General features: G+C 41.9%; 2 protein-coding genes, 1 long non-coding RNA gene and 1 pseudogene across 3 annotated transcripts; 2 read left to right on the forward strand and 2 right to left on the reverse strand.

Moving 5' to 3' along the window:
* The first annotated feature begins 1623 nt into the window (after positions 1 to 1623).
* On the forward strand, positions 1624 to 3341 carry LOC115733414 (annotated as a pseudogene).
* A 6749-nt stretch (positions 3342 to 10090) lies between these two features.
* LOC115732874 (pentatricopeptide repeat-containing protein At4g15720-like) lies at positions 10091 to 11422 on the reverse strand. The gene has a single exon (XM_030663559.2). The coding sequence runs from the start codon at positions 11420 to 11422 to the stop codon at positions 10091 to 10093; it is 1332 nt and encodes a 443-aa protein (XP_030519419.2).
* Positions 11423 to 14626: 3204 nt separating this feature from the next.
* LOC115751804 (protein SRG1) lies at positions 14627 to 16271 on the forward strand. The gene is made up of 4 exons (XM_030689811.2): positions 14627 to 14969; positions 15056 to 15303; positions 15374 to 15701; positions 15784 to 16271. Exons 1-4 carry the CDS (start codon positions 14709 to 14711, stop codon positions 16042 to 16044), a joined length of 1098 nt encoding a protein of 365 aa, XP_030545671.1. The 5' UTR covers positions 14627 to 14708; the 3' UTR covers positions 16045 to 16271.
* Positions 16272 to 22537: 6266 nt separating this feature from the next.
* LOC115751812 lies at positions 22538 to 23629 on the reverse strand. Its single transcript, XR_004016676.2, has 2 exons — positions 23021 to 23629; positions 22538 to 22799 (listed from the first exon to the last, which is right to left on the reverse strand). It is a non-coding gene; the product is annotated as an uncharacterized LOC115751812 (long non-coding RNA).
* Between the last annotated feature and the right edge of the window lie 8 nt (positions 23630 to 23637).

The raw sequence follows: 23637 nt of genomic DNA on the forward strand, positions 1-23637 counted from the left end.
GAGAAAGGTATCAAAGGCTTGTCGGTCGACTTATTTATTTATCTCATACTCGACCCGACATAGCATTTCCTGTAAGTATGGTGAGCCAATTCATGCACTCACCAGGGCCAAGGCATTTTGAAGCTGCATATAGAATTCTACGCTTCCTAAAGGGAAGTCATGGTAAGGGTTTAATGTTTGAGAAACATGGACATTTGGAAATTGAAGTGTTTACCGATGCAGATTGGGCTAGAAGCGTTATGGATAGGAGATCTACTTCAGGCTATTGCACATTTGTCGGTGGAAATTTAGTTACTTGGAAGAGTAAAAAGCAGAGTGTGGTGGCAAGAAGCGGTGCCGAAACCGAGTTTCGGTCGGTAGCACATGGTGTCTGCGAAGTTATGTGGATTAAAGATATATTAGATGAACTATGGATCCCGAGTTCTACACCAATCAAAGTGTATTGTGATAATAAGGCAGCAATCACAATTGCTCATAATCTCGTATTACATGAACGGACAAAGCATGTGGAAGTTGATAAACATTTTATCAAAGAAAAACTTAATAGCGGGCTGATTTGTATGCCGTATATTTCAAGTGATGAATAGGCTGCTGATATTCTGACCAAGAGACTGCAAAGAAGGCAATTTGACCACCTTGTGAGCAAGCTGTCTATGGAAGATATCTTCAAGCTAGCTTGAGGGGGAGTGTTGGAATGTGTAGAGATTGCTGTCATAGCTATTAATTACTGTTAGAGTTAGCTACAACTATTAATTAGTGATTAATTGTCATCTTGATATAATCTATCTGTTAGGTGCCAACTACCTATTAAATAGGTCTTATCTCTTATTGGGTCCCCGATGTATATAAATAGAGACTGATTGTAACTTTTGAAAATGAATGAAAAATACGTTTGTTCTTTCTCCTTCAACAGAGAGTAATATCATGATGTGGGAAAGGAACAGATAGTTGCAAGCTGCAAGACTTGGATTATGAGTCATTTCTGCCGAAAGCTACTCTTTGCCTTTGCATAATTCCAAAACCATCAAGCAGTTTTCGTAGTCGTCTGAGTTGGGAAGAACCTGTCCTATGGCGAGACCGATTACTTCTGCAGCATTTATGCCTCTTAGGCCTAATCTAAGTTTCAAACATGATGTTTGTGCCAAATGGCGGGTAACCGAAGCGAACATCTATGATGGTATTGGAAGTTAGACAAGGTGGCAAAATCTCCTACTATGTAAAACATTAGGTTTCTTTAGTTATGCCGGTGGCTGCGGTGGCTGCAGTCGCGGTCTTGTGGTATAGTCAAGGGTCGGGGCAGTGAACCCGGCGGAGTTGGAGCAGTGCCACGAAGACGAACCTCGGTCGGTCACCATTCATAGTAGTTAAAGAGAATCTTGCCTACATCTTTTTTGGTTGATCCCGCAATCCTAGTGGAATTATGCCTGCTTAGTTCCGTGGTTCGAGGACAACCAAGCATTATGACTGACATCATAGCAAAGCTATGTAACATACTTGACTGGACTATTCTAAAGTCTATCAAATTGGTCCCACACACCATGAATGAACAAAGCCCATACAGTGCGAACATGTTTCATTTCTCTCCATCTATAAATTCAGACCCTTCGTGGCTTAGACCTTCGTACCCAGAGCTTCAAAAAAAAAAAAAAACTAGTTGAACAAAACTCATTGCCATCTCTATAACCGTTCGATGTCTCTGGTACCCATTACTCCGATCAAGGTCGGTCACATAGACGATGTTCAAGAACTCAGAAGGTCCAAGCCTATGAAAATCCCCACGAGATTCGTTCGGGATATGGACGAGAGGCCGACTCTAGAGACTGTCGCTCTGCCTTCGCCTTGTGAAGTTCCGGTCATTGATTTGTCTAAAGCTCATGCGTGGAACAAAAGATGTTAGCAACGCTGAAATATCACAGCTCGCAGCTGCCTGCCAGGAGTGGGGATTCTTTCAGGTACAGATGGAAATAATTTTTTTTCTCTTCTTTAGCACTTGAAAGATAGTTCATACATAGTCTCAGCATTTTTGTTGTTCTGCTAGGTGGTGAATCACAGTATTGATTTGGGTTTGCTCGAGAGGATAGAGGAGGCGGCGAAGGATTTCTTCATGCTGCCTCTGGAGGAAAAGCAGAAATACCCAATGGCTCCAGGAACTGTTCAGGGGTATGGTCAGGCCTTCGTGTTCTCCGAAGACCAGAAGCTCGATTGGTGCAACATGTTTTCTCTCAGCATCGAACCCAAGTTCAATCGGGATCCAAAGTTATGGCCTAAGAATCCACCTGAATTTAGGTAATGATGTGTTAGTCAGTCCAAACTTCCATGCTTGCGAGTATATTGATGGTCGAAGCTTATTTTCCAGCGAAATTGTGGAGGCTTACTCTAAGGAAGTAAGGAAGCTGTGCCAGAGTCTGCTGAAATACATAGCCGCGAGCCTCGGGTTGAGAGGTAACGTGTTTGAAGAGATGTTCCGGGTAGCCGTGCAAGTCATCGGGATGAATTACTACCCTCCCTGTTCGAGGCCTGATCTTGTTCTCGGTTTGAGTCCCCATTCGGATGGAAGTGCTCTGACCGTGCTGCAGCAAGGAAAGGGTAGCTCGGTAGGACTACAAATACTCAAGGACAATAAATGGGTGCCGGTCCATCCTATTCCGAATGCTTTTGTGATCAACATCGGCGACACAATTGAAGTACGAAACTCGGTCCTCATTTTTCGTAGTAATCCTGATCTAGGCATCCGGATAGTCTTTCTCACCGAGATCATATATGCAGGTCCTAACGAATGGGAAGTACAAGAGTGTGGAACATAGAGCTGTGACTCATAGGGAAAAGGACCGCCTATCGATCGTCACGTTCTACGGCCCTAGCTATGATGTAGAGCTCGGACCGATGGCGGAATTCGTGGACAGGAGCAACCCATGCAAGTATAGGAGATACAATCATGGTGAGTACAGCAAGCACTACGTGACCAACAAGCTGCAAGGGAAAAAGACCCTCGAGTTCGCTAAGGTTCAAACCGAGAACTCGAGTTGAAAGCAGTCCCATCTTAGTCCGCCACCTCACGGTTTCCAATAATTGGAGGAGGCATAAAACTAGTACCTTGTAAATTACCATGTGTCTGTATTGCTTCAGGTTAGTCACTGTATTTGACATAGGCAACAGCTCTAGTTGGACGGTGTTTTGTAGCGGAAGAAAGAGATGTGATCATTTGTGGACAGTATCGTTAGTGGGAGTTATTGCCGGTTCGTAAAGTGACTATCATTAATGCCGAAACTAAGTGGGGTCTTATGATAAACAACTTTTGCCTTTGAGATTGTCCATATTCATGAGTCCCTGAGGTTTGATCCACTTGCAGCATTGAGGGAGAAACACAATTTAGAACACGAAATGCCACTGTTGCTTTTTGGCCTACCAGATTGCCAATATGGAAAACAGCATCAAACGATGACGATACCACAGACATCGAAACAAAACATTATTGTCAATGGTAATCACATTATGAACCATGGTCTGAAGGAAAACTGAGCTGCACGAGTACTCGTCTAGTTTACAGCAAAACTCATACAGAGGCTGCAATAATGAGAACCCACCTAAGCATAAGAGTTAAGCTGACCAGAAACAGAAGCAAACTGACACAAGCCAACTACAGTTAACCATAGAGATCTTTCATTAGAATATGCCCAAGTTGGAGATTCTGCATAGATTCTTATGAAGTTATGATAGACCTCGAGAAAGTTGACGGGGGGAATACTGTTATACACTTCGTGATCGAAGAATGATCGTGTGGAGCTAATGTCGATTCTCCGGTCAAAAAGATTGACATCATTAACCCAGAAGAAGTGCCTCTATTTGCTGTCGAATTTGCAATCTTACACCAAGTGAAGACTCTTTCTGTCAGCATCCAATTAGCATAGTTCAAGTTCAAGTCGAAATTTCTCTTTGTTCAGCCAGATTTTAGCATCAAAAGTTCAGGGATGATGAAAAAATTGACTGCAACTGACCCTAACATGATTACGGCAGCAACTACTCGTTATATTCATTAGTAACTCAGGACTCAAATACTAGGGGGTCATTAGCTAAAAAACAAGTGATTGATGCATAAAAGTATAAATCAAGAATATATCGGATACAATCATTGACTAATTTAGAATTGCCGGATTCAACTAAGTAAAGACGCGAACTTTAATGGAACAATGTTGTTGAAAGGGTAGTTTAGTCTTTTCTATAATTAGTGAGCCCTAATGTTCACTATATATATAGATGATGTAATCTGATAATGAAGTGAATGACAATTATGTTTTTCAACATGGTATCAGAGCCTATGGTCACCAAAACCCTTCTCCGCTTTCAGTAAAAAAAAAAAAAAAAAAAAAAGAGGATCCAGAGCGGTCGGCGTTGCCCGACGCCACCCGGCGTTGCTCGACACCGCCCAACCCTAGATCCATAGCAACCGGCGTTGCCTAACGTCACCCGACGTTACCCGACGCAGCCCAAATCCAGCGTCACTCGACGCTTGGCGCCGTCGTCTGACTCCACCAGGCGAGCCCTTGGCCGTCTCTCCGTCTCCATGTTGGATCGATGAATTCCTTCGTCGAATTATAAATTGGCGACGTGAATCCACAGCTGCAGCCACTGTTACCGTTATTGGATCGATGAATTCCTTCGTCGAATGATTGCAACAACAAGGAGAATCACGTGTTCATGTCCACCACCAGCTTGGAATGGTGCGAGATCACGAACTGATGCTTTAATTTTGGTTTTCTATTCATTTATGGTGTTCGGTTGCTTGGTTGCCAGAAAGTTCTTTTTTTTGGTAGTGCTTCATTCTGTGTTGCAACAGAAATTGCGGTGAAGATTAGTTTAGGAGGCTCATCATCAGTTTCAGCATTGAAATTTGAATCTCTCTTAGTTTATAATAAGAGGGAGAGGCAGTGACGGAGGGCTTGTTCCTGCATGCCTCTTGGTTTGCTTTGCGTTTATCTCAGGTTGTTGGAGTCCAGTACCTTTGAAGGTCTCTTTTGTCGTGGCATTTGATCTGTTGGAACCTTATTGTATTGGCTTGAGACTTCAGTTGATGTTCCGCCTTCCCTTGGCCAAAAGACAGTGTTGATTTGTTAATGCCCTCTATTGATTCGTGTTTATGTTCTGATGAGTTATTTCCATTGGTGGTAATTGGTGGTAATTATTACCTTTAGTGCACAAGGTGCCAATTTTCGTAAGTTCACTTTTATATTATTATTGAACTATGGCTAGTAATTCTGGAAACACGGATACTAGTCTCACAAATCTGAAGCTGACCTCCGTTAAGCTCGATGGGACCAATTACCCTTCTTGGTCTATGGCAGTCGAAACATATCTTTTGGCCACAAAACAACCGAGTTATTTGACTTCATCTCCACCTATGGATAAAACAAAGGAGGATGATTGGCGTTCTGGCGATGCTGCTATTAGGACATTGTTGTGGAATACCATGGATTCCAAGATTAGTCCTCAGTTTATGCGTTGTACCTCAGCCAAAGCTATTTGGGACAAATGTGCTCTCATGTTTTCGGGTCGTGATAATATGACCCGTGTTTGTGATGTGTGGGAGGAACTATTTGACCTTCGTATTGGAGACATGTCTGCATCTGATTATTATTCTAAGTTCACTACACTTTGTGAGAAACTGGATACTTATTTGCCCGCCACCGATGACATTAGAGAGCCGGCTAAGCGCCAACAGGATATGAGAGTTGTGTTATTTCTTCGGGGGCTTGGTCCTACTCATTCTTCTCTTCGACAGCAGATTATCTCTCAGGGTACTCTTCCATCAGTAGATGAGGTTTTTTCTCGAGTACTTCGATGCGTGCTCGACTCATCATCATCAGCACCTGTAGCAAGTGCCATGATTTCTCGGTCTGGCGGCGGTCGTGGAGGCCGGGGGCGTGGTCCTCGAGGTCGTGGTAGGTCTCTCTTTTTACCAGGTCGTGGCCGAGATAGTGGTAAGGGTGCTGGAAGTTCTCGTTATTGCAATCATTGTCGCCGAGCTGGTCATACCGAGCCTTATTGTTATATCCTACATCCCGAGCTTCGCCCACGGGCTGCTTATGCTGAAGCAGTAGAATCTCCAAGTCTGAAGGTTGCTGATCGGTCACAAGAGTTGCCTAGTACCATTATGCTGACTCGCGGTGAGTACGAATCCTTAGTGCGTCCCAACCAGGTGGTGGATTCCTCTGCTCCTATTGCTACTTTGGTACAGACTTCTTCGGGTAGTCCAACTTGTTTACTCTCTTCTGCGCCCACAACTTGGGTCATAGACTCTGGCGCCACAAATCATATGATTGGTAATTCTAAGTTGTTGTCTGGTATTACTTCTATATCACCTAGTTCCGTTACACTCGCCGATGGTTCACAATCCCATATCACCGGTCAAGGGAATGCAACATTGGGTCCCTCTCTTACTCTTTCATCTGTTTACCATTTGCCAGCTTTCCCATATAACTTGCTCTCTGTTAGTTCTCTTACTAGAGATTTGAACTGTTCCGTAACGTTTACTTCCACTCATTGTGTCTTTCGGGATCCGAGGACCGGACGGATGATTGGTGGCGGACATGAGTCCAATGGGCTTTACTACCTGAACAAAGACCTTATTGCTGCAGCTGCTCAAAAGAAAACTGCTTCCGACTTATTCCGGATGCATTGTCGTATGGGTCATCCACCAACCGATATTCTTCGTCATTTTTCACCTATTTCGGAATCTATGAGTCATATTCGGTGTGATGCTTGCCAATTTGGCAAACACCATCGGTTATCATTTCCTTCTCGTGTCCAGCGTCGTGTGTCAAGTCCTTTTGAGTTGGTCCATTCTGATGTTTGGGGACCATGTCGTGTCGGTGACATATCTGGTTATAAATATTTTGTTACATTCGTGGATGATTATTCCCGAATGACGTGGTTATATTTAATAAAAGATCGAACTGAAGTTTTTTCTTGTTTCCGTATGTTCTACTTTGAAATTCTCAATCAATATCATGTTTCTATTAAATGTTTGCGTTCTGATAATGCAAAAGAATATATGGCTATTTCTTCCGGTTTTCAATCATTTCTTATATCTCATGGGATTTTGCATCGGACTTCTTGTCCCTATACCCCCCAACAGAATGGGGTAGCCGAACGAAAAAATCGCCATCTTCTAGATGTGGCCCGTTGCCTCCTTTTTCATATGAACCTCCCCAAAATATACTCGGGGCATGCTATTCTTACAGCATGCTATCTCATAAATCGCCTTCCATCCTCGGTGCTTCGTGGGGGCATACCTTTCTCCACTATCCATCCTACAAGTTCACTTTTTACTTTACCACTTCGTGTGTTTGGATGTGTCTGTTTTGTGCATCGTCTTGCTCCTGGTCATGATAAGCTCGATCCACGGGCTGATAAGTGTGTATTTCTTGGGTATTCTCGAACTCGGAAAGGGTATAAGTGTTATAGTCCGGTCGGTCGGCGATTATATGTCTCTCGCAGATGTAACCTTTTTCGAGGATCGGTCATATTACTCCTCTACAGTAGTTCCTTCGGAAGATGTTACGTCTTCGACTATGGCTCCACTGCCGCCTATTCCATTAGCAAGTGTGCTCGAGCCATCAACATCGTCATCTACTTTTCGGTTCGCCGATAAGACCTATCAACGACGCCGGTCTGTTCAACGTGAGGTAGTACGGTCGCCGCCTACTTTGGATATTCATGTTTCTCCACCCGTCGATGTCCCGTCTTCTGATCCTCCGATCGCCGCCGAGCCCGATTCTACTATTGACATTCCCATTGCATTGCGCAAAGGTACACGTTCTTGTGTTGGTCAACCTAATCCTCGATTTACTCCTTATAGTGGATTATCTTGTCATACACATACTCGGTACCCTCTTTCTCAATTTTTATCCTATGATTGTCTTTCTCCTACATATTCCTCGTTTGTTGCTTCTTTATCTACTGTATCTGTGCCAAGTACCGTTGTAGAGGCTCTTGCTCATCCAGGTTGGCGACAGGCTATGGAGGATGAAATGCGGGCGCTACGGGATAATGGGACATGGCAACTTACATCGTTTACTCTGGGGAAACAGTCGTGGGGTGCCGTTGGATTTTCACACTAAAGTTTCAACCAGATGGCACCGTTGAGCGTCTCAAGGCACGTTTGGTAGCCAAAGGCTACACCCAAACATATGGAGTTGATTATGATGATACATTCTCTCCCGTAGCAAAGATACCTTCCGTTCGTGTTTTCATCTCTCTTGCCGTCCATTATGGTTGGATTCTTCACCAACTTGATGTCAAGAATGCTTTTCTTCATGGGGACTTGGCGTAAGAGGTATATATGGAGCAACCCCCGGGATTTGTTGCTCAGGGGGAGTCTGCCAGTGTTTGTCGCCTGCGCAAGGCATTATATGGGTTGAAACAATCTCCTCGTGCCTGGTTTGGTCGTTTCGGTGATGCGGTTATTCGGTTTGGTTTGCGACGTTGTACTGTAGATCATTCTGTTTTTAGCTCTACTTCCCCTGCTGGGTGTGTTCTGCTAGTTGTGTATGTGGATGATATTATCATTACTGGTAGTGATTACGTGGGCATAAAAAAATTGAAACAGTTTCTACGGACAGAATTTAGCACAAAAGATATGGGCTATTTGCGATATTTCTTAGGCATTGAGGTGGCTTACTCACGTGATGGTATCTCATTATCACAGCGAAAATATGTATTGGATATTCTTAGTGAGGTTGGCTTTCTTGGAGCGAAACCTGTTAATACTCCGATGGATCCTAATGTGAAGCTTGATGCAGAACATGGCGAATTACTTCATAATCCAAGTAAGTATCGGAGGCTGGTGGGTAAGCTCAATTATTTAACTGTTACCCGACCGGATATATCTTTCTTTGTTAGTGTTGTTAGTCAATTTATGAGTACTCCTCGTACTACACATTGGGAGGCAGTACTACGTATAGTTAAATACTTGAAGGGAGCACCGGGCAAAGGGATATTGTTCAAGAATAATGGACATCTTGATGTTATTGGCTACTCTGATGCTGATTGGGCTGGTTGTCCTTTTGATAGGCGATCAACTTCTGGTTACCGCGTATTTTTGGGAGGCAATCTTGTGAGTTGGAAAAGTAAGAAACAACAGGTGGTGTCTCGATCAAGTGCCGAGGCGGAATATCGCGCCATGGCTCATGTGACTAGTGAGTTGATTTGGTTGAGGATGTTATTATCCGAACTCAGAATATCATCGTCAAGTCCCTCAATCCTATGTTGTGATAACCGATCTGCTATGCATATCGCTTCAAATCCAGTTTTTCATGAGCGCACGAAGCATATTGAAGTAGATTGTCATTTTGTGCGAGAAAAAATTCAAAACAAGAGCATAACACTTCAATACACAAGGACTGAAGATCAACTTGCTGATCTTTTCACTAAGTCATTACAGGGAAGTAGAGTAATTGCTTTGTGTAACAAGTTGGGACTCTTTGATGTTTATGCCCCAACTTGAGGGGGAGTGTTGAAAGGGTAGTTTAGTCTTTTCTATAATTAGTGAGCCCTAATGTTCACTATATATATAGATGATGTAATCTGATAATGAAGTGAATGACAATTATGTTTTTCAACAAATGTGATTAAAGATATATGGGATTAGAGGAAGCAAAAGGAATCCGATGCACCGTTCAAGTTGTGTTTAACACCCTATAGTGCGCGTGTGCAGAATTTGAATTGCTTTCTACAGTTAAACCAACTGATCTGATATCACATAGGAGCTGTAACAAAACTGAATAGAGATCAGCTGCCTCGATTGTGTTTCATCGTATCTTCTTCACAGCATCGTGTATTTCTCGTCTTTTCTCAGTTTGCTGTTGTCATCGCCTCCTTGCGTTTCCAATCACTTCATCCATTCCATCAATTTGGTTTTTTTGTTTGCCCCTTTTCCACCCAGATGGCTCAACCAGTTGGGAGGAGCAGCTTTTCCTCAGTGGAATGAAGAAAAGGTTGAGGCCACAATTATATGTTGTATCTTTACTTGTTCATATTATTGGTGCTCAGGGAAGCACTAACCAGGCAACTTTAGCGCGGGCTTCGCCGATTCTTAAGCTGAAAATTCGGCGAAGCCCGATAGTTGTTGATTCGACTTTATTAACCAGTTGCTTGCTTCTGTGGCAATCTCAACCTGTCCGTGAAGCCTACTTGCTGATAGAAGAGTTCCCCACAAGAGCGCTCCCTCTTCAGGCCTCACCTGGATAGATTTCGCCAACTCATAAGCCTTGTCAAGTCGGCCTATTCGGCCAAGCATATCAACTACACATGTATAATGCCTTGCGTCTGGGATTATTCCGTATTTTTTATCCATGGACTCCAAGATGGCAAGGTCATCATCAACAAGTCCCGAGTGGCTACATGCATGCGGTATCCCGAGAAAGGTGACGTCATTGGGTTTAACACCTCTATCAATCATCTCTTCCAACAGTTCTAAGGACAACATCCCGAGTCCATACTTTGCAGCACCCACAATCATGGAGGTGTAGGGAACAACAGATGGATTTTCTATCCTCCTGAAAACTTTCTCACAGTAATTGAAATACCCGCACTTGGCATACATATCCATCAATGCACTCGCAATTACATCATTAGTATCGTAGCCATAGCGAATCACTGCTCCATGAGCGATCCTTCCCGAGACTAGAGAGCCTGAGCTTGAACAAGCATTCACAACACTAGCCAGCATGAAATGATTTGGAAAACCAAATCTGGAATAATCGAACTCCCAAAACAGATGAAGCGCCTCTTTCCCTTTTCCGCTCTGTGCATATGCCGTGATCATCGATGTCCAAGAGACAATATTCTTATTGGACATCGAGTCAAAAACCCGTCTAGCTTCATCAACTTCATTGCACTTCCCGTACATGTCCACCAGTGAAGAACACACCACAACATTACCACGTAGACCAAACACCTCGACATGGGCATGAATTCCTCTCCCCACTCTAAGGTCGGCAAGAACCGAGCAAGCATTGGCCACAGTTGTAAGAGCAAACTCATTAGGCAACACTGCACTTCTCCTCATCCTCCCATATAACCAAAGAGCCACCTCGGGTCGGCCCACGCCGATATACCCGGCCATGAGCGAAGTCCACGACACGACATTCGGCTCGGGCAATTCGTCGAACAACCGGCGGGCGTGTTCGATTTCCTGCAGTTTCGCGTAGCGGTTGATGAGGTGATTCGTGGCGGTGGTGTGGGTCAGGAGGCTGGACTTGAGAAGGCGAGTGTGTATCGAGAACGCAGAGTAAAAATCGTTGCTTTCTGGGGGTTTCCCAGCGTGGAGGGTTTTGCTGTGGAACTTTGTCAGTTGATTTTGGCGCCAACGTCGCGCGTTCTTCAGGGCAGAGAGGAGGTTCCCCATGAACGACGTCGTCTTCATATGCGAAGACGCCTCCAAAGTACAAAGGTCAACTCGTTGCCCTTTTTATAACGTCGTTACGGCAAAAATGTCGTTTCTTGACTCATACGACGCCGTTAAATGTTCAATACGATTCGCCGACTTTACTTACTCTCTCTCTCTCTCTCTCTCTCTCTCTCTCTATATATATATATATATATATTGTAATTAATCAAATAAATTCACATCAATAACACTTATCATTATTATTTTTTTTATCTTTTCAGGAAAACACTTTGATGAACGCCTTTGAAAAATTCCCACCGCAAATACAAAAAGTTAATAATATTATCTTATTAACAGAATTACCCGTTACCTATTCAATTTCATCGACTATACTTCACTCGTGATTTGGATCGCATAAAGGAATTCATGGAACTCTATCCATTCTACAGGTCATGTTGTTGTCTTATTTTCTCAAATTGCGAGATCACAACTTAAAAGCAGGAAGGGAAAAGAAAAAGGATCATTGACCTTCTTTTATCGAATCAAATAAGCTCTTTATCTATTCAAAAGTAATTTTTGGACAAGATGATCGGTCGAATCATTAAAGCTACAAAGAGGCAAAAAGATGGAGGACCACAAAGTTAGGTCACAATTAGGACCTATAAACTTAGGTTAATCATACAAAAGCCCATTAGCCTCCAAAGTTCATCATCATCCACCACACACAAAAAAAAAAAAGGAGGGTAGGGGTGTTCCATCCCCAAGAATCCAAAAGAGGCCAATGAAAATGATCAGATTAAGGGTGTTCAAAGTGCTAAAAATTTGTTTGAAAAATGCAACCAAGTCCTAAAACTTTTAAAAAGAACAATAAATGGAAGGCCCTGATTTCACCAATTTGACAAGACACGTTCTTGAAAGTTTCAGGACTTGATTGCAATTTTTATGATTAGTTTTAGGACTTGTTTGTACTTTCGAAAGTTTTATGATTCAATTGCACTTTCGGAATAAGTTTTTAGAACTTTGGGTGTGTTGCACCCAAACCCATCTTCAGAGATCATATAGCTATAACTGGTGCGTGTGAGACAGAGACACAAAGAGTCATTTAGCTGGGATGCTGTAAATTTTTCTCTTCACTTCTGAATCCTGATTGCCCAGCAAATGTTCTGAAAATTGCTGTGCACCCCATTCAAATTGGGTCACAGCAGACATGGATTCCGCCCTTTAGCTAGAGGAGGAAGAAGACAAGATGAAGGTGGGGGAAAGACAAAAGGAAAAGGATAGAAAAGACAGAGTGAGGCCCATTGGTGCAGCAGGGTCCAATTATACATGACTTCACTACAAGACAACCTCTTTTGTTCCTCTGTACTGGTCTGAAAAAGGAGCCAGAAGCATTTTCCATGGTTTCTTGACTGCTAAGAATTTCACTGATGTCACTTATAGTCTTTACCCCTGAAAATTTCTTCGCCTGCCCACTGCATTTTAAATAATCTACCACCATCATGCATACAGGAAAACTTTTTGCATTCCATAATCATTGTGTTTTCAACATGTCTTCTTTATGCTATACATTTAATGGAAAGAGTAGCAAGTGTGTGTACTCGTCGTCCTAGCTCAAGGTCCAAGTTCGTACCGCTGCACTTACGCATCCTCTAGGGACGCTGGCTCGTGGGGAACACGGACTTGTGTGCTCCTGCAAATTGTCCGATTCACGTCAGATGATGAGATAGCCACATCGAGCGAGAGATTAGTCGGTTGCCAACTAGTATCGGAAACCTCTTATGACGACATGAAAACAACGCAAAATTTCTCGAGGCAAAAGCATCTGTGCTGAATTTCCGTTTGCTCGGTCTTACCCGCCCATTGGAATTATGATAGTGACACTAGGTTTGGTCTTACAGAGATGGAGATACCTGCTAATAACTCAAGAAGGGCCCTTCCTTCTATCACACCGCTCATAAGAGGACAAGGTAAAGTCTTGTCACAAGAGACAAGGGAAAGCCAGCCACTCACTCAGTTGTACCGATAGATTCCGTTTTCAAGAGGGCGTGGACTCTCTCAATTCTTGATCCTGTGTTCATTTAACACGTTGGGAAAGATTAAAACAAGAAGACAGAGACGAGACAAATGAAGCCAGAATGTTGCAAGTTGGCACATATGAGGACTTACCAAGAATGATTGATGATGCTGTGGCTATTATCTCACACATGGTGTTAGTCTTGTCATAATGAACCGGACCTGCATTAGAACAGCTCCTTGTTGGTTGATGAGCAGGTTTCTCCCTAGCCTGAGGATAGAAAAGTTCTAATGTCCCACATGATTTTACACATGGAGAGCAACAAATAAGGGGAAGAAACGATTGATTCGGGAACGCATGAGATCAGCAGTGTCCAAGCAGCTGAGCGAGCTGAGGTCGAGCATACTGAATCAGTCTCTTTTGCCCGATGTTTTCGCATTGGCCAAAACCAAAACAAATTGGTGGTGTCGCTTTTTCTCCGCTCTCTAACAATTGATTGGTCATAAGAAAGGATCAAAGGTGGAGGAGAGTAATATCATGATGTGGGAAAGGAACAGATAGTTGCAAGCTGCAAGACTTGGATTATGAGTCATTTCTGGCGAAAGCTACTCTTTGCCTTTGCATAATTCCAAAACCATCAAGCAGTTATCGTACTCGTCTGAGTTGGGAAGAACCTGTCCTATGGCGAGACCGATTACTTCTGCAGCATTTATGCCTCTTAGGCCTAATCAAAGTTTCAAACATGATGTTTGTGCCAAATGGCAGGTAACCGAAGCGAACATCTATAATGGTATTGGAAGTTAGACAAGGTGACGAAATCTCCTCCTATGTAAAACATCAGGTTTCTTTAGTTATGCTGGGGGCTGTGGTGGCTGCGGTCACGGTCTTGTGGTATAGTCGAGGGTCGGGGCAGTGAACCTGGCGGAGTTGGAGCAGTGCCACGAAGACGAACCTCGGTCGGTCACCATTCATAGTAGTTAAAGAGAATCTTGCCTACATCTTTTTTGGTTGATCTTGCAATCCTAGTGGAATTATGCCTGCTTAGTTCCGTGGTTCGAGGACAACCAAGCATTATGACTGACATCATAGCAAAGCTATGTAACATACTTGACTGGACTATTCTAAAGTCTATCAAATTGGTCCCCCACACCATGAATGAACAAAGCCCATACAGTGCGAACATGTTTCATTTCTCTCCATCTATAAATTCAGACCCTTCGTGGTTTAGACCTTCATACCCAGAGCTTCCAAAAAAAAAAAAAAAAAACCAAGTTGAACAAAACTCATTGCCATCTCTATAACCGTTCGATGTCTCCGGTACCCATTACTCCGATCAAGGTCGGTCACATAGACGATGTTCAAGAACTCAGAAGGTCCAAGCCTATGAAAATCCCCACGAGATTCGTCCGGGATATGGACGAGAGGCCGACTCTAGAGACTGCCGCTCTGCCTCTGCCTTGTGAAGTTCCGGTCATTGATTTGTCTAAGCTCATGCGTGGAACAAAAGATGTTAACAACGCTGAAATATCACAGCTCGCAGCTGCCTGCCAGGAGTGGGGATTCTTTCAGGTACAGATGGAAATAATTTTTTTTCTCTTCTTTAGCACTTGAAAGATAGTTCATACATAGTCTCAGCATTTTTGTTGTTCTGCTAGGTGGTGAATCACAGTATTGATTTGGGTTTGCTCGAGAGGATGGAGGAGGCGGCGAACGGTTTCTTCATGCTGCCTCTGGAGGAAAAGCAGAAATACCCAATGGCTCCAGGAACTGTTCAGGGGTATGGTCAGGCCTTCGTGTTCTCCGACGACCAGAAGCTCGATTGGTGCAACATGTTTGCTCTCGGCATCGAACCGAAGTTCATTCGGGATCCAAAGTTATGGCCTAAGAATCCACCTGAATTTAGGTAATGATGTGTTAGTCAGTCCAAACTTCCATGCTTGCGAGTATATTGACGGTCGAAGCTTATTTTCCAGCGAAATTGTGGAGGCTTACTCTAAGGAAGTAAGGAAGCTGTGCCAGAGTCTGCTGAAATACATAGCCGCGAGCCTCGGGTTGAGAGGTAACGTGTTCGAAGAGATGTTCCGGGCAGCCGTGCAAGCCATCAGGATGAATTACTACCCTCCCTGTTCGAGGCCTGATCTTGTTCTCGGTTTGAGTCCCCATTCGGATGGAAGTGCTCTGACCGTGCTGCAGCAAGGAAAGGGTAGCTCGGTAGGACTACAAATACTCAAGGACAATAAATGGGTGCCGGTCCATCCTATTCCGAATGCTTTTGTGATCAACATCGGCGACACGATTGAAGTACGAAACTCGGTCCTCATTTTCCATATTAAGCCTGATCTAGGCATTCGGATAGTCTTTCTCACCGAGATCATATATGCAGGTCCTAACGAACGGGAAGTACAAGAGTGTGGAACATAGAGCTGTGACTCATAGGGAAAAGGACCGCCTATCGATTGTCACGTTCTACGCCCCTAGCTATGACGTAGAGCTCGGACCGATGGAGGAATTCGTGGACAGGAGCAACCCATGCAAGTATAGGAGATACAATCATGGTGAGTACAGCAAGCACTACGTGACCAACAAGCTGCAAGGGAAAAAGACCCTCGAGTTCGCTAAGGTTCAAACCGAGAACTCAAGTTGAAAGCAGTCCCATCTTAGTCCGCCACCTTACGGTTTCCAATAATTGGAGGAGGCATAAAACTAGTACCTTGTAAATTACCATGTGTCTGTATTGCTTCGGGTTAGTCACTGTATATGACATAGGCAACAGCTCTAGTTGGACGGTGTTTTGTAGCGGAAGAAAAGAGATGTAATCATTTGTGGACAATATCGTTAGTGGGAGTTATTGCCGGTTCGTAAAGTGATTATCATTAATACCGAAACTAAGTGGGGTCTTATGATAAACAACTTTTGCCTTTGAGATTCTCCATATTCATGAGTCCCTGAGGTTTGATCCACTTGCAGCATTGAGGAAGAAACACAATTTAGAGCACGAAATGCCGCTGTTGCTTTTTGGCCTACCAGATTGCCAATATGGAAAACAGCATCAAATGATGACGGTGCCACAGACATCGAAACAAAACATTATTGTCAATGGTAATCACATTATGAACCATGGTCTGAAGGAAAACTGAGCTGCATGAGTACTCGTCTAGTTTACAGCAAAAATCATACAGGGGCTGCAATAATGAGAACCCATCTGAGCATAAGAGTTAAGCTGACCAGAAACAGAAGCAAACTGACACAAGCCAACTACAGTTAATCATAGAGATCTTTCATTAGAATATGCCCAAGTTGGAGATTCTGCATAGATTCTTATGAAGTTATGATAGACCTCGAGAAAGTTGACGGGAGGGAATACTGATAAACACTTCGTGATCGAAGAATGATCGTGCGAAGCTAGTGTCGATTCTCCGGTCAAAAAGATTGACATCATTAACCCAGAAGAAGTGCCTCTATTTGCTGTCGAATTTGCAATCTTACACCAAGTGAAGACTCTTTCTGTCAGCATCCAATTAGCATAGTTCAAGTTCAAGTCGAAATTTCTCTTTGTTCAGCCGGATTTTAGCATCAAAAGTTCAGGGATGATGAAAAAATTGACTGCAACTGACCCTAACATGATTACGGCAGCAACTACTCGTTATATTCATTAGTAACTCAGGACTCAAATACTAGGGGGTCATTAGCTAAAAAACAAGTGATTGATGCATAAAAGTATAAATCAAGAATATATCGGATACAATCATTGACTAATTTAGAATTGCCGGATTCAACTAAGTAAAGACGAGAACTTTAATGGAACAATGTGAAGAAAGATATATGGGTTTAGAGGAAGCAAAAGGAATCCGATGCACCGTTCAAGTTGTGTTTAACTTGCTATAGTGCGCGCGTGCAGAATTTGAATTGCTTTCTACAATTAAACCAACTGATCTGATATCACATAGGAGCTGTAATAAAACTGAATAGAGATCAGCTGCCTCGATTGTGTTTCATCGGATCTTCCTCACAGCATCGTGTATTACTCGTCTTTTCTCGGTTTGCTGTCGTCGTCGCCTCCTTGCGTTTCCAATCACTTCATTCATTCCATCAATTTGATTGTTTTGTTTGCCCCTTTTCCACCCAGATGGCTCTACCAGTTGGGAGGAGCAGCTTTTCCTCAGTGGAATGAAAAAAAGGGAGAGGTCACAATTATATGTTGTATCTTTACTTGTTCATATTATTGGTGCTCAGGGAAGCACTAACCGAGCAACTTTAGCGCGGGCTTCGCCGATTCTTAGGCTGAAATGACGCTAGTGTCGAAGCATATTGAGCATAAAACGAATGCCAGAGAAGCATCTGACGTTGAGATTGTTCACAAAAAGAATTTATTTAACAAAAGCAAGCTACTATACTCTCAGTGGCAATGCCCCACCTCAGAGCTCAGCTCACACCAAGTACTATAAAATATGCCACACATAGATGAATTCAGGGAGACATAATAAGCAAATTAAATGATGATGCAATCAGCAAAGTGAGCAGGAATGTAAAAAAAAAACCAGTGCACTTGAGGAAGAAAGGGGATGATGATGCAACGCAAACAAGAACAAAGTGGAGGAATATAAGAATAAATGCAATGCAAACGAGAACAAAGTGGAGGAATATAAGTATAACTTTCACCAAAAACCAAATTGCTTCAAATGATTACCTCACTGCCCATCGTTTCATCAGAGAGCTTGTGGGCAACAAGAATCCAATTACCCCCATTGTTTTCCCGTCAATTATTCAGACCTTCACTGTGAACTCTAGATTCTCATCATCAAAGGTACAGGAGGGAAGAAAATAAATCTGTGAAATATCCATATGCGTTGGTCAAATCTTGTTGAGTCGTTAAGCGCTTGTTTTGGGTATGAAAATCCCGTGTTCAAATCACACAACTTCATATTTAGAGAGTAATCTGCCACTAACTATGCAGCCCTACTCGACGGCACCCGTACCGTGCTATTTGTGCATAACGAAAATATGGAATAGAACGACCATAATGCATCCCTAGGAATGTTACAACTAACGAACAAGCTACTGAAAGTATCTTTTTGATTGGTAAAACGGTGGGAACGAGCGGCCAACGCTTGCCGACCCTACTGACTGTTACTGAAAGGATCTGTACTGGTCTATCTCCTTAATTTCAATCCATATGAAGGGATTCCACCTGCAGTTTGCAATTCAACAGGAAGGGCAAGTAATAAACCAAACATATTTTTTTCCAATTGGGCACATTAAATAAAAAAGCTTTAATATGTCACAGCTTGATCTTGATGGGACCACAAGGCAGTTGGAACTCTGGAATCCAATGTATGAGGAGCAGAGAAGATTTTCTCAGCCAAAGAAGGTTGGACTCCTGTTCAAGTGACTATGACAAGCACTGATTTACTTTTCTTCTTTTTAAAACATTAAACAAGCCTATGCTCAAAGCAATGTGTCGGTTGCTAATAAATTGCCACTGCATCTGGGAACTTCATCCCCCCCTCCGTTTCTCACCTTCACTTTTGCTTTTCATTGTGTTTTTTGTGGGGTGAGATCACCCAAGTGGGTCCAGAATTCCATGCTCAAGAGAGGAACTTTTCATGAGTTGCAAATGCCTAACCTTGCATTTAAATACTTGTTTAAGATCCCTTCATAGTACCTGTGTGGCATGCGCTAAGCATGCCTAATAAGAAGCATTTCGATTTTCATCGAAAAATTGGTTTATATGAAGGGGAAAAAAAAAGACAAAAGAACACCCGAAGTGCCAAAATTTATTTATGGCACTTACTTTAGTGCCAAAGTATTGCGCCGGCTTACTTAAGTGCCAACTCAGAAAAAAAAAAAATATCACTTAAGTGTCAAATCTGATTTGATTGTCCAAAAATCATAAGTGGCATTTTTTTCATTAATAACTTAAGTCTATGTAGCTCGCCGGAGGATCCAATCACCAATAAAAAAAAAGTAAAAGTTCAAAAAATATATTAAAAAATAAAAATGTTGAAAAATAAGCTAAAAAACTCAATTTTTTTTTTATAAATTTTGGCATTTCTGCTGTCCTTTTTCCATGAAAGAAAAAAAATAAAGAAAAGTAATTCGCCGAAATTGCTTAATGTTCGGTTTTCTCATGTCGTTTTTGTTTGACCGATTTATATTTTTTCCATAAGCAAGCTCCCTCCGGCCATCCAGCCCCTGGACGGCTCTCGGTTCTTGAGCATGTTGGAAATAGTACCTGTTGTTGCGGGAGACAGAGAGCTTTAGAGTAAGGATTTGCTGCTGGTCTTTTTCTTCATGAGTTGAAACGAGCGACTGATAATCTTTTCATACTGAAAATCATGTGAAGATGGCCGTCTATTTTGCTTCATTCACTACCATTTGCACTTGCACACACCATCAACCCAAAAAAAAAAGGTGGGAACACTTCTTTTTCGCATGTTGTTCACACATATTCATTGAATCTTCCTGTAGCAAGCAATCCCCACCATTCTCTAAGCACAAAAATCTCCTAAAGAGGACAAATTAGTTGACAAAAGCTTTTGGCTCTCCTTTCAGTGATTTGACGAGAGACGTGTTAGGCTTCGACCCAGATTTCTAGTTCACGTCAAACTCCAGTGCTGTCAACATGATGGCATGAGATCATAACAACGGGAAAAAGTAAAAAGGAATAATAATATAAATGGTCCTGAAACTTTGCCCCGGTATGGAACGTGATTTATGAATTTATAATTTATTCAATATAATCCTTAAACTGTAACCCAACATGTAATTTGATCATTGTACTTTTAATTTGCTTAATGTGATCACTAAACTTTTGATAATAATATGAAAATATTCAATATTATCCTTGAACTTGAATTAATGGAAGGACAATGTTGAATATTTTAGCATAGTTCGGAGATTAAGTTAAACATATACCAAAAGTCCAAAGATCGCATTGAACAAATCAAAAGCACATGGACTACATTGTGGATTGTGCCAAATTTTAAGGATCATTTATGTCATTATCCCCAAAAAGAAAGATAGAAATTTTTATATTATTACATGAGAAAAGGCTCACCCTATTTTTCAAGTGAGCAAAACACATAATTCATTAACTACCGACAATAACAACCACGAGAAACATGTTCTCTAGAAATCTTAAAACTTGTCAATAAAGTGTAGTTGAGTCATAAAACTTACAAAAAGTGCAATCGAGTCCTAAAATTTATCAAATTGATGCAATCGAATTCTTCCGTTAACTCATCCAATTTGACTAACGGAAAATGCTGATGTGACTTTTTAAATATTTTTTCTCTCTTATGTAGCGACGACATGGCTATAACGACGCCATTTTGGTCCAAATTTATTTTTTTAATATAATTTTAATTTATATTAATTTTTTAAATATGCTAAAATTAGAAAGAAACAAAAGAGAATGCAAAAGCAAAACTAGGTGGTGAGGGTGCCACCGCCCCACCACCATCGAAAAGGGTCGTCGATGTTAGGGAAGTGGATGTCGAGCCTCGACCGGGGGCCAGCTGGCCCTTGCCGGCCCCCGGTCGATGCCCGGCGACCTTGGGCGGTTTTTTTTGGGCGGTGGTGGCGACAAGCAGAAGCCCTCGTCCCGGGTTCTGCTTACGCATTTTTAATTTTATTATTTTAGCTTATTTTTAAAACCAATTTAAATAAAAATTATATTAGAAATTAGATTTGGACTAAAACGACGCCGTTTTAGTCACATAGGATAGGGACAATATTAAAAAAATTCACGTCATTATTTTTCGTTCGCCAAATTGGATGGAGTTAATAGAAGAACTCGATTGCATTTTTTACAAGTTTTAGAACTTAATTACATTTTTTGCAAGTTTTAGGACTCAATTGTACTTTCGTGATAAGTTTTAGGACTTATAATAAACATATCCCTAACCACAATAAAATCAACGAACAAGGGGGGGCTTAAGTACACCCCAAGTGCCATAAGTTGTGTACGGCGCTCACTTTAGTGCCAAAACTTTCAAATCGATCACTTTAGTGCCAAGTTTTTGTAACTTCGATCACTTGAGTGCCAAAACTTTCAAAACGATCACTTTAGTGCTAAGTTTTTGTAACTTTGATCACTTAAGTGCCAACTTCTTTTAAAAACGATCACTTTAGTATCAAATTCACCGAGCCACGTCATCTCAAATATTAATAAAAAATACCACGTGTCGAATTTTTGGCAAGCCACGTTAGCTCTAGCATTAAAGTGATCGTTTTTAAAAGAAGTTGGCACTTAAGTGATCGAAGTTACAAAAACTTAGCACTAAAGTGATCGATTTGAAAGTTTTGGCACTAAAGTGAGCGCCGTACACAACTTATGGCACTTGGGGTGTACTTAAGCCAACAAGGGGGAGGATGAAAATTCCTATTTATTGAAAAGCAAAAGCCGCACATTATCATTAAAATACAAGACAATCCGTATTGATCAAAGCCACGATGTTCTTACTCCACAACCTTATATTTTTGTTGTTCATCTGTGTACAAATTTCATTTCCTCTCTTCTACTTACCAATGTGCTCAAGCCGATTTCTGTCAAGGATCATTTTCTAATGAGTTTGAACCTTGGTCGCAATCTCTGATGATTATTAGCATTTATTAAATATAAATCATAATCATATAGCGTTCACAAATTTAACCCAAAATTCCCCTAAAAGAGCTTGGACTGAAGAATTATACTATCCCAATGAGTTATTAGAGATTGAATTCCAGAAAAACTTTGTAAAGAGATGTACTTTATTTTTAAATTAGAATCCGCATCATCAAATTTGTAGAAATACTCAAATCTTAGATATTCTCATAGAAAAAACAAACAATGGCTTAGGAAAGGTTGATAAAAAAATCAACATATGGCTTAGGAAAGGTTGATAAAAATCAACATATCCTTTGATCTACGTTTGAGGAATACGAGGTCCCAATGAGAGCTATTGGACCCAGTAAATTTTAGGGTATGTCTAGATCTATTTTAGGGGTGGTAATAGGGTGAGCCATGAGAAAATACTAGATAAAATCAAAGGCAACTTTTAATAATCCGCGAAGGGTTGAACCCGTCAATTTGCTCTCAAGTAATAAAATCACAGTGTACCGGGTAAAACTGATCTCTGAACTGATCAACACTATTTCTCATCGAAAATTTTGCTTCATTAACAATTAAAAACTCAAAGAAACAAAAGGGTCCCCCAAGTCACTCCCTCCCTCTCTTTTCTTCTCTCTAGTTTCAACCCAAAAACAAGGAATTGAGGAAAATTAGAAAAGAACAAAAGAGGCCGGTTTCACGTTCTCCCTAAAACGACAAGTTTTTTCTTTTTCCCTCTCCAAGAAGCAACGGTGGAGAATCCCACAACCAACTCCATGGAGCTCCTTCAGTCTACAAAAAGCATGAAGCTGCTTGTCATTGCTCAACAATCATTAGTGGCACTAACATGTCAAAGTGATCCCAACGATTAAAGATGGCACCTTCGTCAGTTCCAATCTCTCGTCTCTCCGCCCACAAAAAGGTGCTTTTTTCTCTTTGGCAACTAGTCAGTGTATTGAGCTCGCGGTTCTTGCCACATTTGACTAATCACGATCCTTTCATTTTGACAATTTGTAGGCGAGAGAGACACCGTGCCGTGTGGGGAAGTTCATTCCCAAACACTTGAAGACTATCCAAAACCGCACCAAATCCCTCATAGCTGTTTCCACACAAAACCTGGGGAGATATAACTTCACTCTCAGTGCTAATGGGACAGATCTTGCTCTCAAATTCTTGGGATGTCCCGTCGATCGTGGTGCTTTCTCGATCTACAGAAACTTAGCATGATCAAGTGATTCCGCATGAGAATGGCATCACGCATACAAAGATAAAGTGAATATCATAAACTTACTATTCCATGAAGAACGGTATAAAACAAGGCTGTAGAACACCTAGTTGCAGCTCCAGTTAGGAAGATGAGAAAGTTAGAAATCGCACCGACATCTCGTGCTAAAACAAATGGTCTCATTCTTAAATATTTGGGACTGATGACAAATCAACCCGAAAACACCAATAGTCATCTGGGTGCTTGCATACCAGCAGAAGATGCTGGATGGTCCCGCTCTAAGTATCAGACCAAATCAATCACTTCATGACATCTTCCAGGATGGGTGCATATTCTTTAACCATTTGTACTTGGCTCTCAAGGCGAAATATACAGGCATTTTCAGCTCGTGCGCTCCCAATTAATCGAGTGGAAGATGATTG

This window comes from Rhodamnia argentea, chromosome 1 (assembly GCF_020921035.1).
Source record: "Rhodamnia argentea isolate NSW1041297 chromosome 1, ASM2092103v1, whole genome shotgun sequence".
NCBI lineage: Eukaryota > Viridiplantae > Streptophyta > Magnoliopsida > Myrtales > Myrtaceae > Rhodamnia > Rhodamnia argentea.